Source organism: Xyrauchen texanus, chromosome 38 (genome assembly GCF_025860055.1).
Source record: "Xyrauchen texanus isolate HMW12.3.18 chromosome 38, RBS_HiC_50CHRs, whole genome shotgun sequence".
NCBI classification, from domain to species: Eukaryota; Metazoa; Chordata; class Actinopteri; order Cypriniformes; family Catostomidae; genus Xyrauchen; species Xyrauchen texanus.
The window spans coordinates 15,182,925-15,198,196 of NC_068313.1; the positions used below are offsets into that span (position 1 = coordinate 15,182,925).

The 15,272-nt window shown below is 36.9% G+C and overlaps 1 protein-coding gene across 1 annotated transcript in view; it reads left to right on the plus strand.

Annotated features, from left to right (window-relative positions):
* Positions 1-7,887, plus strand: part of traf4a (tnf receptor-associated factor 4a) — a 50,746-nt gene extending 42,859 nt beyond the window's left edge. The window contains exons 5-7 of the mRNA XM_052110056.1: positions 2,678-2,839; positions 4,125-4,280; positions 5,433-7,887. Of these exons, the coding sequence (XP_051966016.1) occupies positions 2,678-2,839; positions 4,125-4,280; positions 5,433-6,065 (951 nt within the window). The 3' untranslated portion in view covers positions 6,066-7,887. The remainder of the gene's footprint in view (positions 1-2,677; positions 2,840-4,124; positions 4,281-5,432) is intronic.
* Positions 7,888-15,272: the final 7,385 nt, after the last annotated feature.

Below are 15,272 nucleotides of genomic sequence, written 5' to 3' on the forward strand. Positions count from 1 at the left end.
TTTTTTACATACTAAATTGTGATTGATCTTTTCTCTCTTGCATATATGTAACAGTCCATTTGTCATCTTTATGCTGTAAAGACAGTCACATTGTATGTTGATGTTTTAGACCAGGGGCTTTCAAACTTTTAGATGTCAAGGACCCCCAAACATGTTGATATCCTTATGAGGGACCCCCTTACTTAAATATAAAGCAGCTATATATTTTCATGCTTGGACACAATTTTACTGTGTGAAAAAAAAGTTGTCTTTTGTTTTTTTTATCAAATCTAGACAGGTCCATTTCAAGCAGTCTTTACTCCAACACCTTACCCTCGAGTAATCATGCTAAACTGCTAATTTGGTACTACAAAATCACTTGCCATTATATCAAACACAGTTGAAAGCTATTTGGTTCATTAGATGAAGCTTAACATAGTCTTTTGTTTGTTTTTGAGTTGCCACAGTATGCAATAGACTGGCATGTCTTAAGGTCAATATTAGGTAAAAAACAACAAAAAAAACAGCTTTCTCTAGAAACTCGTCAGTCAATCATTGTTTTGAGGAATGAAGTCTATACAATGCTTGAAATTGACAAAAAACTGACTAATTCATACAAAGGTGTACACTCAAGTATTCAAAGAAAAGGACAACTGGCTCTAACAAGGACAGAAAGACATGTGGAAGACCAGATGTACAACTAAACAAGAGGATAAGTACATCAGAGTCTCTAGTTTGAGAAATAGATGCCTCACATGTCCTCAGCTGACAGCTTCATTGAATTCTACCCACTCAACACCAGTTTCATTTGATTAATATTTTATTTTAAAACACTGAAACTCAAAATCAATTATTGTGAGTTGACAGATTTTTTTGTTGGGAAATATTTTTATTAAAAATAAAAAATTGAAATATCTTTCTTGCATAAGTATTCAACCCCCACACATTAATACTTGGTCGAGCCACCTTTTGCTGCAATAACTGCTTTAAGTGTTTGGGGTACAAATGTACCAGTTTTGCACACAGTGACAAAGTGATTTTGGCCAATTCTTCTTGGCAGATTTTCTTCAGGTTGTTCGGTTTGATTGGGTGACGCTTGGGTGACACTTGTGGACCGCAATTTTCAATATAGTGCCACAGATTCTCTATAGGATTGAGATCAGGACTTCGACTGGGCCACTGTAGGACATTTATCTTTTTGTTCTTGAGTCACTCCAATGTTGCTATGGCCTTGTGCTTGGGTCATTGTCCTGCTGAAAGGTTAATCAGCTTTTTAGCAGACCGAAGCAGGTTCTCTTGCAGTAATTCCCTATATTTTGCTCCATCCATTCTTCCTTCAATTCTAACAAGATGCCCAGTCACTGTAGGGATGGTGTGTCTTGAGGCATAGGATGTGTTAGGTTTGCGCCACACATAGCGCTTTGAGTTTTGGCCAAATTTTGAGATTGGCTCAATCTTGGTCTCATCTGACATCTGACCTTCTTCCACATCGCAGCTGGATCACTCACATGATTTCTGGCAAACTCCAGACATGCTTTCAGATGGTACTTTTTGAGTATCGGCTTCTTTCTTGCCACCCTCCCATACAGGCCAGTGTTATGCAGTGCTCTTGATATGGTTGACTGGTCACCATTACTCCATTCCCAGCCACTGAACTCTATAGCTCCTTCAAAGTGATTGTTCGCCTCTCTGTGGCTTCTCTCACAAGTCTCCTTTTTGTTAGAGCTGAGTTTTGAGGGACGGCCTTTTCTTGGCAGTGCCTGGGTGATGTGGTGCAGCTTCAACTTCCTGAATATTGATCCAATATTCACTGGGATATTCAAACATTTGTATTTTGGATCCTTTCCCTAATCTATGCATTTTTATTACTTTATCTCTAACTTCTGTGGAATGCACTTTGGTTTCAACAATGGGTTTTTTATCCAGAAAATGTGATTTGCAACATTAATGATTCATAGGTGGATGTCAATGGTAATGTAATTGTGTCCTCGTTAAGGCAATTTCTTTCATCAGTGTAACCTGGCAGCTTCCACAGCACAGGGGTTGAATACTTATGCAAGATATTTCAGTTTTTTTTTTTTTTTTTATAATTCCCAACATAAAACCAATTTCACCTAACAATAATAGATTTTGAGTTCCAGTTTAATTTAAAATATCAATCAGAATGAAATTTCAGTGCAACATTTGTAATTCAGTAATATGAGATAATTGGTCAGGGTTCTGAATACTTTTGCAAGGCACTAATATATATATATATATATATATATATATATATATATATATATATATATTAGTATCACAAACTTGCCTAAAAACCTATAAATAAAAAATGTGGCCATCAATAGATTCAAATGATCCTGATTAATCTCACGATTTCCATCCAGTTTAGAATGCACAATAAAACGGTAACAATGTAAAATTCCTGAATGTCAAGTTTTTCAAAATGTTTACACTTTTATTATTATTGTTTTTACCCGGACCCCAGTTTGAAACCCCTGTTTTAGATTATGCTGCTGAGTGTTATGAAAATGGCAAAGCAGTACGGGTGCAGCTGAATTAATTTACCCTCAACCAAAACCTACGCTTACCTAAAACTTCAACAATGTTCTTTTCCTGCTTTGATAAAGCAATGCTATTTTCTTAAAGATATGATATGACAAACAAATGTTGTTTCCTTTCTCCCTCTGATGTCCCTCAGAACCACCAGGGCATTTGTCCACAGGAGAGCATCTATTGCGAGAACAAGTGTGGAGCAAGAATGATGAGGAGACTCCTGTCCCAGCACACCATGACAGAATGCCCCAAACGCACCCAACCCTGCAAGTACTGTGGCAAAGAGTTCGTCTATGACACTATCCAGGTCAGTAACACAGCAGAGCGACCTTTAAAGGGATAGTTCACCCAAAAATGTAATTCTGTTATATATTTACATCCTCATGTTGTTCCAAAACTATATGACTTTATATCTTTCTGTATTATCGGTATGATGTTACTTCTATAGAACACAAAAGTGTACTTTTGAAGAATATCCTGACCATGCTATTGCATATAATGAAAGTGAATGGGGACTGGGGCTGTTAAGCTCCAAAATGACCAAACAAGCACCATTGAAGTATAATAAAACTGGTCCATATGACTTGTGTGCTGTATTACAAGTCTTTAGAAGTCACACGAAAGCTTTTCTTGAGGAACAAACCAAAATGTAAGTAGTTTTTTCCCGGAAACCTTGATATCCGCCCTAGCTCTACTTGGAATGTTCATTAGAGATCATGACAGAAGTTCACATTTTTGTTTTCAATAAATCAGTTGATCCAGTTCACAAATTTGGTCTGAATGATTTGATTACAAATCGGACTGGTCCAGTTCTCAAGTTCAACTCACTGACTCAATGATCCAGTTGCAGCGGTTAGTAGCCCTCTAAAAGGCATTTTCAGTGAATACATTCATGTGTTGTTAGAACCACATTACGGGGGTGTAAAAATTACCCAATTTTCATTTTTGGGTGAACCCTTTAAATCATTTAGTGGCATGACTTAATGTATAGACTTGTGTCTGTGTGATGCAAATACTGTTTGTTCACTGGGTTTTCTATGTGCATATTCAGCTCTGGTTGCTAATGTAACTGGTGGCTCAGTGGCAAATTAAAGGGGTTTTGAGTCTGCATAGGGTGGGATGGCAGAGGACCTGTAACTACATAAATGCAGCCTTTCATGCTAGATTCTGGGTTTGGTGCCAGATAGCCATAGCTTGTCTTGCCAAGCTTCTTTTAAACAACACCTGTGTTTACACACACAGAGGTACAGTATATAGAGTATACTGAAAAAACTGCAATATTCAGCAACCTAGCAAACACACACACACACACCCCGCTTACACCTCCCCATAGAAAGAATGATTCGCATTTTGTCCGCTTTATATTGCTGCATCATATCTTTCTTTACATCCTATATAAATTTGGTGCATGCTTTTATAAAGAAATATAATATACAAGCGTAAATGCTGCTGTACTGCAGTTGAGCTCATGGTGATTGAATGAATCCATGTATATTTTAGTGCACACCTCCTTTCATCAAGCTGTTTTTACTCAACAAGAAATCACACCACAACCTACACATCAATGCTGACTGCTTCCTTTCATCCCTCAGAACCATCAGTACCACTGCCCTCGCTTTCCCGTGCAGTGCCCTAATCAGTGTGGAACCCCAAACATCGCCCGAGAGGATCTGGCTAACCATGTGAAGGAGAGCTGTGGTAGCGCATTGGTCCTCTGCCCCTTCAAAGAGGCTGGCTGCAAACACAGAGTGAGACCTTTTACACCTCCTGCACTACAACTTGTATTATACTCACTGTGTTCCAACATTTCTATGCACAGTTTGCTATCCTCAACATCTGTAATAAATTATCTATGTCAGTAAAAATTTACTTTGATCAATTTGATCAAAGAGCACTCTTTTTGAGGATGCAGAGGGTTGTCTGGGCTGTCTGCTTTGAGGTGTCACCTGTGCACGCTTTTGAGATCTAGGGAGGTTTGAGAAACTAAGTTCCATATACTTTAGTGTTAATTAGTGCATCACCCTGGAGTACAGGCAGCAAAGCCAACAACTCAACAAGTAGGCATGTTACTGATTTCTTATCTTCACATGCATTTTATAGACCCTAGAGTAGATAGCATATTTAATTTGATGAGATCAAAAACAAGGCTGTGAGGATAGAATACAGTTTGGTTAAAGTCATGCTTTTGTGTACCTGGGTGTCGATTATCCAGTTGATGAAACATTGAAAATGCATCTTCCCACAACCTGCCAGTGGACTAAAAAACTTTCCAAAGCATCGGTTTTGAAGTTTTGACATAGCATTGGACCTTAAAACAGTTAGACCTACAGTCCATTCAAAATATCATGGAGGGTATCGATCATTCAGTTGACAAAACATTGAAAATATGTCTTTCCGCAGTCTGCCAGTGGACCAAAAACCTTGGGTTGTGAAGATTTGACGTTACCTAGGAGGACCTTAAAACAGTACCTGGGCTTCACTGATTGAATATAAACATTTTTTAACAAATTATTTGTGAAACCATTTTTTCTTAAATTGTTGCATTTAATGTACAATGCAAGACCTTAAGACAGTACAACACACTGGGCCTTACTGATGGAGTACAAGCTAAATGCATTTAAAAATTTTAACAAATAATTTGTAAGCCATTTTAATGTAAATTCTTGCATTTAATTTACGACGTAGGACCTTAAGACAGTACGACATACTGGGCCTTACTGATCAAATGCAAGCAGAACAAATGTCTAAATTCAAATAAATCAAATCAAAATGAATAAATCTTTAAACCATTTTTGCATACTGTAAATTGTTGCATTTTGTTGCGTGCAACATATTCATTTAGTTTCTTCTTCTCCAATCAATTTCACATAAAGCTTATGTAGATGTTCTGTGTTTTCTAGTGCCCAAAGTTGGCTGTTGGTCGACACATGGAGGAGAGCACCAAGTCCCACCTGACGATGATGTGCAGTCTGGTGGGGCGGCAGCGACAAGAAATCCTGGAGATGAGACGAGAAATGGAGGAGCTGTCCGTCAGTCACGACGGCGTTCTCATCTGGAAGCTGACTGACTACTCACGCAAACTGCAGGAGGCCAAACTCCGCAACAACCACGAGTTCTTCAGCCCGCCCTTCTACACACACCGCTACGGCTACAAGCTGCAGGTGTCCGCTTTTCTAAATGGTAACGGCAGCGGCGAGGGCTCGCATCTTTCCATCTACATCCGCGTGCTGCCCGGCGAGTACGATAACCTGCTGGAATGGCCCTTCTCATATAAGGTGACTTTTTCCATTTTGGACCAGAGCGATCCATCGCTGTCCAAACCTCAGCATATCACAGAGACCTTCAACCCTGACCCCAACTGGAAGAACTTCCAGAAACCTTGCAGCAGCCGGAACTCCCTGGACGAGAGCACACTGGGTTTCGGCTACCCCAAGTTCATCTCGCACGAGGAGATCAAAAAGAGGAACTACATTCGTGACAACTCCATCTTCCTCAAAGCTTCTATAGAGATCCCGCAAAAAATCATGGCTTGAGTTTAATGGGACATGAGTGAAGATTTGTCTTGACAAGTCTTGATGGACCCATCTCAAAAACTCTGAAAGCCTCAGAGATTGTCTGTCTGGTTATTTAGCTGGCTTCAGGAGCCCGTATTTAAGTGCTTGATTGGCAAAGTCATAACTTTGAAGTGTTTTGGATTTGCTTTTTAACACATTCTTCCTCAATCTACAGCAACGCCTTTGGACATTCAGTAGTGCCTAGAACATTTATTTGAATTTAAATGTTATTTTTAAAGTGTGATGTATGTTATTTCCCTAACAGATATCAAGTATAAGTAAAAGGCTATTCATAACATTTGCACTTTGAGAATGTTTGAATATTCTTCGGAGACAAGGCAACGGAGCTCTAAAACACAACAGCATGCTGCACTGTTATGTCTGTGTTAGGAATTTAGCGTACACACACTGACACAAAAACCTTCTTGGCTCTTTTGTGTACACACTTTCGCCCGGCATTGGCTCTTGAAAAGAAACTCAGTGATGGGGTCAAAAGGACCTAGCTTTCCTGTTTAACTTGTTTTAAGTAAACTAACAACGGCTGTGAACTAAATGTAGCTTAACCTTTTAGTTAGCTTTTGTCGCTCTAGCAGTATGAGACAAGCTAGACTTAGACTCCCATTTTTAATGGTGTATTGTAGTACTTGGTACATCAAATTTCAACACCCTGTTGTTCTTAGCCCACCAGGACTTCTGCGCCAATGTTCCGTTTGGGAGCGATTCCAGGATTTTAATGGGTGAAGGTGCTAAAAACGTTCTTTTTTTTTCATTATTGGACAATGGAAGCGAAACCTTTTGCAACTCATGCACTCCAGTCTGGATCGAAAGCCATGCGAGAGTTTGTTTACATTCAGTCTCTGGGTGTTTGGCGAGGATTACATTAACAGGTCACATGATCTTTCACGTGGACCACTTTTTGTACTGTATTCTTAACCAGCAATGTGTCGAGGACTTGTTACGTTGTGGCGGACGAATGGTCAAAAGGAACCAAATTTCTTTTTTTGTGTGTGGAGAAAAAAAATGTGAGCAACACCTGTTGCGTTTGTGTAATTAATGGAGGGTGTTTTGAATGTGAAATCTGGACTCAAATGTGCGGTACACACTTTCTGTTTTTTGTCTTACTATGCCGGTCAGTGGTAGCTGATGGATAGAAAAGTGCGGGCACTTGCCACGGTTGCCCCCAAAGTGTGTTGGTGCCTCAGGTGCGAGAGCGTCTTTTTCGAGCAGCGCTGGTAGCCATGGTTACCTGTGCCTGCAAAGCAGCATGTGAATGAGAGGAGAGTTCTTCCATGTGCCTGAGGAAGATGAGCCTTGTGCAATATGGCTGCTATTGCTCCATACAGACCAGTGGAGGACTTTGTTGATAGTTATTATATATTATATGTGAATACTAATAAAAAATGCAAAAGCACATTCTTCTTCACATTTAATCTTGCTATGATACCAGCTAATATTTTGCAATGATTTTGAGAAAACCTGAAAAAAAAAAAAACTTTTTGATAAGATTGTGTATTTTACAAAGTACTTCAGATGTTTTCTACAACACTTTTTTTGGAAATGAGTTTGAGGGGTTGGGGATGTTGACATTTTATGGACCCTTTTTATGTTTCACCCCTGTGGCATTTGCTCGATCGTTTGTCTGGTTTGGATTTTGCATATTATGTCTGTATTATTTCCTATTGAAAGTATTTATTTTAAGGCACCATGACATAAGCTTGTTTAAAGAAATGGTGCAGATGTTTTTATATGTTGATTTGATGATTGCTTGTCAAATATCATTTGGAATAAAACAATGTCTGAAGATCTGCCCTCAATGGTGTCGTATCTCACGTGGTGTTGGAAAAACACCTGGGTTCAATGCTAAGGTCCGTGTTGTGGTTGCTTAACAGACAGTTTCTCTAACTGTTTGCTTTCGCTGTTTACACAAATTTGTATCAGTCCTGCAGGACTCTCCCACAAGACCAGCAACACAAAGCCATTGTAGAAGAATCGAACCACTTTAGAGGAAGCGCACATCTTCCAATTTAGTCTAAAATACCTCTGCATTTACCTAAGTTGAAGTAAAATAATGTGAAGCCAGGATTACAAGGGCCATGAGAAACCTGGAAATATCAGGGAATTTAAACCACTTGATACTGAATACTGTTCACAACACTCTACACTGTCATTTAAAGGTTAAACTTATGGCACAACGCGTCACCTGACACAACAGTGTGACATCAATTTCCGTGAAGTGCGCCAATGTGCACAGTACCAACAAAAGTGACTCTGGTAAGAAACCTCTACGTTTTTTGATTGAAACCTGTTTAGGTGTAAAGAGTAGCATCTCTAGTTCCGTTTGATATGCGGCTTTAAAAACAATCCATCATGCATGCTGACAAAGATGTCTACATGTGTGGAAAATGGGACCTTAGTCCATCAAAAGTTGAAAAAGCATGGTGGCCAAAAGTTTGTAATAATGTCCAGATTTTGCTGTTACTGAAGGAAATTGGGACTTTAATTCACATAAGTGGCATTCAACTGATCACGAAGTATTGTCAGGATATTACTGATGTAAAACAGCACCATCACTATTTGATAAAAGTCATTTTTGATCAAATCTAGAAAGGCCTCATTTCCATCATTCCAACAACGTATCCTTGAGTAATCATGCTAAATTGCTAATTTACTAGAAAATCACTTGCCATTATATCAAACAGCTGAAAGCTACAATATTTGGTTCATTAAATGAATCTTAACATTGTCTTTGTGTTTGCTTTTGAGTTGCCAAAGTATGCAATAGACTGACATGTGTCAATATTAGGTCAAAAATTGCACACACAAAAAAGTTACTTGTTAATTAATCATTGTTTTGAGGAATGAAGGCTATACAATGCTTGAAATTGCCAAAAAGCTGAAGATTTCATACAAGGTGTACAAAACAACTGGCTCTAACAAGGACAGAAAGAGATGTGGAAGACCAGATGTACAACTAAACAAGAGGATAAGTACCTCAGAGTCTCTAGTTTGAGAAATAGACGCCTCACATGTCCTCAGCTGACAGCTTCATTGAATTCTACCTGCTCAACACCAGTTTCATGTACAACAGTAAAGAGAAGACTCAGGGGGTCTTATATGAAGAATTGCAAAGAAAAAGACACTTTTGAAACAGAAAAACAAAAAGAAAAGAAAAAGAAACAGATATTGGGCAACCGATAATTGGAAAAGAGTGTTACGGATCTTAACCCCATTGAGCTTTTGTGGGATCAGAAGGTGTGTGAGAAGTGCCTGACAAGACAGTCACATCTATGGCAAGTGCTACAGGAAGTGTGGGGTGACATGTCACTTGTGTATCTGGACAAACTGACAACTAGAATGCCAAAGATCTGCAAAGCTGTCAATGCTGCACATGGATTTTTTTATGAGAACTCTTTGAAGTAGTTTAAGAAAACTTTTCAAATTGTAATAGTAATTTTTAACAGTTAATAGTATCAGTTGAATGCCACTTTGGTGAATAAAAGTACCAATCTCTTTCCATAAGAGCAAAATCTGTACATGATAACTTTTGTCCACCTGTGTACATTGAATAAATTTGAACTATAACACATCTGTGGGTCATTTTGCTTACTTTGAATAGAAATGTTGTTCTTTTATTTTGTAATCATTGTACAATATGGATCTATTCATTAATATTAGTATTTACTGTCCGTTTACATATTGAGAATAATTGTATTCATCCAAAAGCTGAAAAATGTTGCTTTCAGAGGCTTTACATGGAGTTAGAATGAATATGAAATATTTTTGTAGTATTATTTTGAAATATCTTAATAACGAACGAATGAAAAACTCTTGGAAATGTATTGGTCCAATTTTGTTCCAAGCAGTCATGAAAATTGCAAAGCCTGCACTGTATTTTGCAACAATAACAAAAAAAAAGAGTGCTAGATCTGATTGGTAAACTGAGTTTTCTCACATCGCCTCTACATGTGCCGAGAGAGAGCGAGATAAAGGCAGAGGAAGTGAAGCAGACACATGTTCAACTTTGATGTTGTGCCAAAGGTTTTCTGGACTGAATGGGAGTTTTGGGAGAAAAAAGAACTACATGAACTTCACAAGTCCCTCAGAGGAGAAAAGCTGTTAGTTCACTTTGCTTCTAAGACAGGCCAGGCATAAAATATCACTTTAAACTTTGCATTGAAAGCTTAAAAAACATTGAATTACTTTGTGATCAGCAGAACCTACATTTTCAATGAAACTGTACTATTTAAGTTTGGTCACACTTACACAAACTCATTCTTATTATTATTCTAATATGTGGAAAAATTATTTATAAGTAATAATAAAGTCATCAAATTATAACACAGAGAGATATGGGAATTATGTAGTGACTAAAAATGTTTAAGAAAGCATAGCTATCTCATCCAACTTCATGAGGTACTTTTTAAACATTATACTATATATATATATATATATATATATATATATATATATATATATACATATATATATATCATTTTTATTATTATTTATTTATTTATTTTTTTCATGTTCCAGGGGTTGGTATTTATTTAAAATATATATATAGAGAGAGATAGATAGATAGATAGATAGATAGATAGATAGATTTTTTTTTTTTTTTTTTTTTTTTTTTGGTAAATGAAAGTCCCATTCAAACTGACTTGGAATAGTTTTTCCAGGCCTTTTTTGTACTTTTTAAATGCCTTTATGTACAGAGTTTGTTGTTTTAGGTTTGTCACAGACCCAGACTTTATATTTTCCATTAAAAATCCATAAAAAAAAAAAAAAGTTATTGCATGTATAAAACTATGATAATCCAAACAAAGAGTGAAATAAACATAAATCATAAAAAAAAAATTGTGTGAATAAGATTTCTATTCATTTCCAAAGATTATTACTGTCGTACAGTTGTGGTGTTTTTCCACCTTAACAATTTAGTTTTTCAAACAAAGTGTTTTCAAAAGTTGTAATTTTAACTGAGCCCAGAAAAGTGTCAGTGAAGAACATGCTTGAGATAAAATATGATGTTACAGTAATGTTATTAGTATGTTGACAGTAAATATCACTTGTGAGCAGAATATTTTTATTCAGCTAAATCCTCAATCGAGCTGTAATTTTGCCAAATTATGCAAAACGTGTTAAATATTTTTTTTTAATTGTGTGTATTTGGGATACATAAAATGTCTTATTGATTACTTTTATGCTGCCTTTATCAAATTTTTGGAACGTCTGTGTCCTGGTCACCATTTGCTTGCATTGTATGGACCTAGAGAGCTGAAATATTCTTCTGAAAATCGTCATTTGTGTTCAGCAGAAGAGAGAAAGTCACACACATCTGGGATGGCGTGAGGGTGAGTAAATGATGAGAGAACTTGCCCTTTAAGCATATGCCTTAAGATCAGAAGGTTTTTAAGATAATTAAAAAACTAAATTCAGTCAAGTTCATCCAAACTTTTCACGCTATGTTGATGGTGTATCCTGTAATTTAGTTGCCGATTTCTATCATATAGCCAGGCACGTGCACACATAGGCATCAAAGGGGGCTTGAGCACCTGCCCTTTTTCTTCCTTGAGAGAAAGTGCCCTTTTTTCTGGGGTGCATATATATATACATATTCCTGTTTGTGCACAGCTTCCCTCTCAAACAAATATATTTATTTAATAAAAATTCAAAATATCAGGTCGAAGATGAGACTTTGTCGAGTTCCGATACCCTCTCTCTCTCTCTCTCCCACCGCATCTCCGTGCAGAAGTGCAGCACACAACAGCACATCAGACACGCAGACAGGCAGACAGGCAGACAGCAGCCCCTTCCAGCTCCTATCCCAGTTGTGTTTTTCTTGGCTTGTGTGGAGGTGTGTGGTGATGAACAATTGACTAAGCTACCAATGCCTAGACTTTACAGTTAATTAGCCAAAAGAAAAATATTGTTAACTTGTGTCTTGCTAACATGCACTCATGAGCTACTAGCTAATGGAATAAGTTAGCTAAAGTTTAGCTAAGGTACTATATCATGGCCATACAGGCTAAAGTACTGTACTTAATGGAGACACTACAGGTGAATACAGTAAAATTTGTGTCTAATAACATCATCACAATCACCACATTGATATGCAAATTAGGCATTAACTAATTAAAATGTGCTGATTTGCGTACATTTGACAAGGCACTGCAGGTGAAAAGGATAAACAAAATAACTAAAGCATATCACCACAGAACTTCCCCAGTTAATGGCTTACATCAAGAGTCTTTTCCCCTGAAATGTTATGTTTAAATATGCAGATTTTCTTGTTTTGGTTAATTTAGAAGAAATCTACAGATGCAAATAGACGGAGAGTAGAAGGCTTAAAACAAACACCATCTAAATGTGTATTTTGGAAGTTTTCTTTCCATTAGAATAAAAGAAGACATGGAAGCAAAATAGACCAAAATCTAAAATATTTTTTGAAATCTGTTGAGCATATCTAGACCTGTGGTGCTGGGGAGGAGGAGGGTTTCATAAAGAAAACTCTGTTTGGCTAATATTTTAAATGTTAACCTATCAGCTGCACCGTGCAATATGTTATTTCCAAATGTTCCAGTACCCTGCCATCAGCCCTATCATACAGAGTCTCTGATAAGCGCCATCTGCCATCAGATATTTTTGCATCGGTTCGAGTGTGTCCTGTAGTGCTACTGATCCGTGCATTGCGGCAGCAGAGTGGGTGACCTGGGTTCCTATCCAGTGTTAAAACCAGCAAGTAAATGCGTTTGCATAATCACTGACAAGCGCGATTCAGAGGTTCCATTTTCCCTCTAACAATAGATTTTTACTCCACTGACAGTTAGGTTTGGGGGTAACGTTAATAAAATATTTATTCCTTTTCACTAAATTACATAATTTACAGCTAAAATTACTCTCTTTACATCTCGCTTTTGGCACCCCTCTGTGGACATTTCACTTGGCAGCTGGAGGTCTCATGTGGCCTCACTTTCAAAAATACTTCCCGCTTCGACCACTGGAGGCAGTGCTTTGCATTTCTGTAAGCTCAGACCGAGTTTAGATCAAGAAAAGTTGATCTATAGTTTCCGAATTCACTGTGAAATCAGTCTGTATTCTTGTAGGCACATTTTAAAATAAATAATTTTCCATATGCCAGATATTTACATTCATAGAAATATATGAATTGTAAGATGTTATTGTGTTTTTATAATGTAAGCTCTGGAGTCCACTATAATGCAACTGGGGGAATGCAGGTATTTATTAGTGAAGCCCCCCTTATGTCTGGTGATGCATATTGGATTTAGCTGGCAATAGAAGTGCTGCAGAAACAGGTGAGTTTGAAGTACGGGATATGAATCTTGAACTGAACAGTCACTGGATCGGGCACAAGTGATGGTGAACCTCAGTATAGTCAATTTCAGCCTCTATAAAATTCACCTCATTCGCCCCTCCTCTCTCTACTTTCACTGGATCAGAAATAGACGCAATACTATAATAAGTAGCCTGTACCTCACCCCAGCTCTCTGGAGAACATCGATCAATATAGGCTTTGGGATCATCATTTATGGTTTTAAGAGGGTGGCATGACAGGTGATGGCTTTGAGTCTAGCCAGCTTATGAACACAGTAATGAGCCCCTATTCATCTTAGTTAGAGAAATGTTTTCATTGGATCACAGACAGACTAATGTGTAAGTTAGGCATATGATTGGTGTTTCATCTCCTTCCAAAAGATGTTTTATAGAGGGCAGGATTTTGCTGTTGTCCTTAGATGCTAAAACACTTTGAAATAGAAGTTCAAAGGATGTTCAAATGAATGTTGAAGTCCTGTCATGCGACGGTAACAGGGGTCACAAAGTCTTTCTAATTAATTTCTCCTTTCTGTCAATCTCTGTCTTTACAAAGGTGTGAGTATTTACCTCATGTTTCTAGAAAACAAAGGAAAAAAACAAACTCTGGATCACAGAGCCCCTGCCATGCCCTGGCATCTCAATCGTCAATGCTCTTATTCATACATTAAAACTGGTAACCACGTCAAGCAAGATTTTTAAGTCCAGATAATCAGAATCATTAAGTCCAGATAATCAGAATCATTAAGTCCAGATAATCAAGTGTTTAGAAGTCATATGTATGACTTGTATGTAGCTCTAGTGATCTTTTTTTTTTCTTTTTTTTTTTTTTTTTTTTTTTGGAGCATGACAGCCACTGGTCCCAATCCACTTCAACTGTACAGAAAAGAACATTCAGCTTGAACATTCTGCTAAACTTGTCCTTTTGTGTTCCACAGAAAAAAGAAAGTCATATAGGTTCAGAATTTCTTGAGGGTGAGTAAATTATGACAAAACGTAAATTTTTCGCGAACAACTCTGTAAACCCTCAAATTTTTAAGACAATTAGAAAATAGTATAATATAAAGCATTCTGATATATTTTATTATATACTACATATATTAAATAAATTCTGCAACAAATATACAGGATACATTATTTCCACACTGAATGTGACACAACTGGCTGTAAAACACATATTTGGCTAAACATAACACGTAAGCTACACATAAGCTATGCTACACTGTATTTTTTTCAGCCACTTTATTGAGTCTAAATTGATGCACAACTAACATATTCTCAGTACTACACCCAAACAACAATAGTTATATCATACTGTTTATGTGTTACACCTGCTATAGTTTTCTTCCACATTGCTTCTTCATTAAATAGCAATGTCAATCACTGAAACATCAACGCCACCTTGAGTAACAAATAGCATGTATAATATGTATGTGTACACACTGATGGAATACTGATAATTCATCACTGTCACACAGAAAATCAACGTAATATAGTTGTCAGTTGTATGAATATAGTCCTCATTTGTCATGTAATAAACAAAGAAATATATATATATATATATATATATATATATATATATATATATATATATATATATATATATACTTTGATGGTAAACTTGTACAGATATTAAATAATCACAAAATTATGATTTATGTAAGAGCAGGAAAAAAATAGACCCCACTACATACAGTATCTAGGGTCTTTAATGACCCTATACACTTTTGGTAATTAAGCAGTTATAAAAATATATATATAAAAATATATATATTTTTTTTTTGCAAGTTTATTTTTATTACAATATTCAAAAGAGAAATGTTAAAGAATACCAAACAGGTGTGGGCATAACTCAAAAAA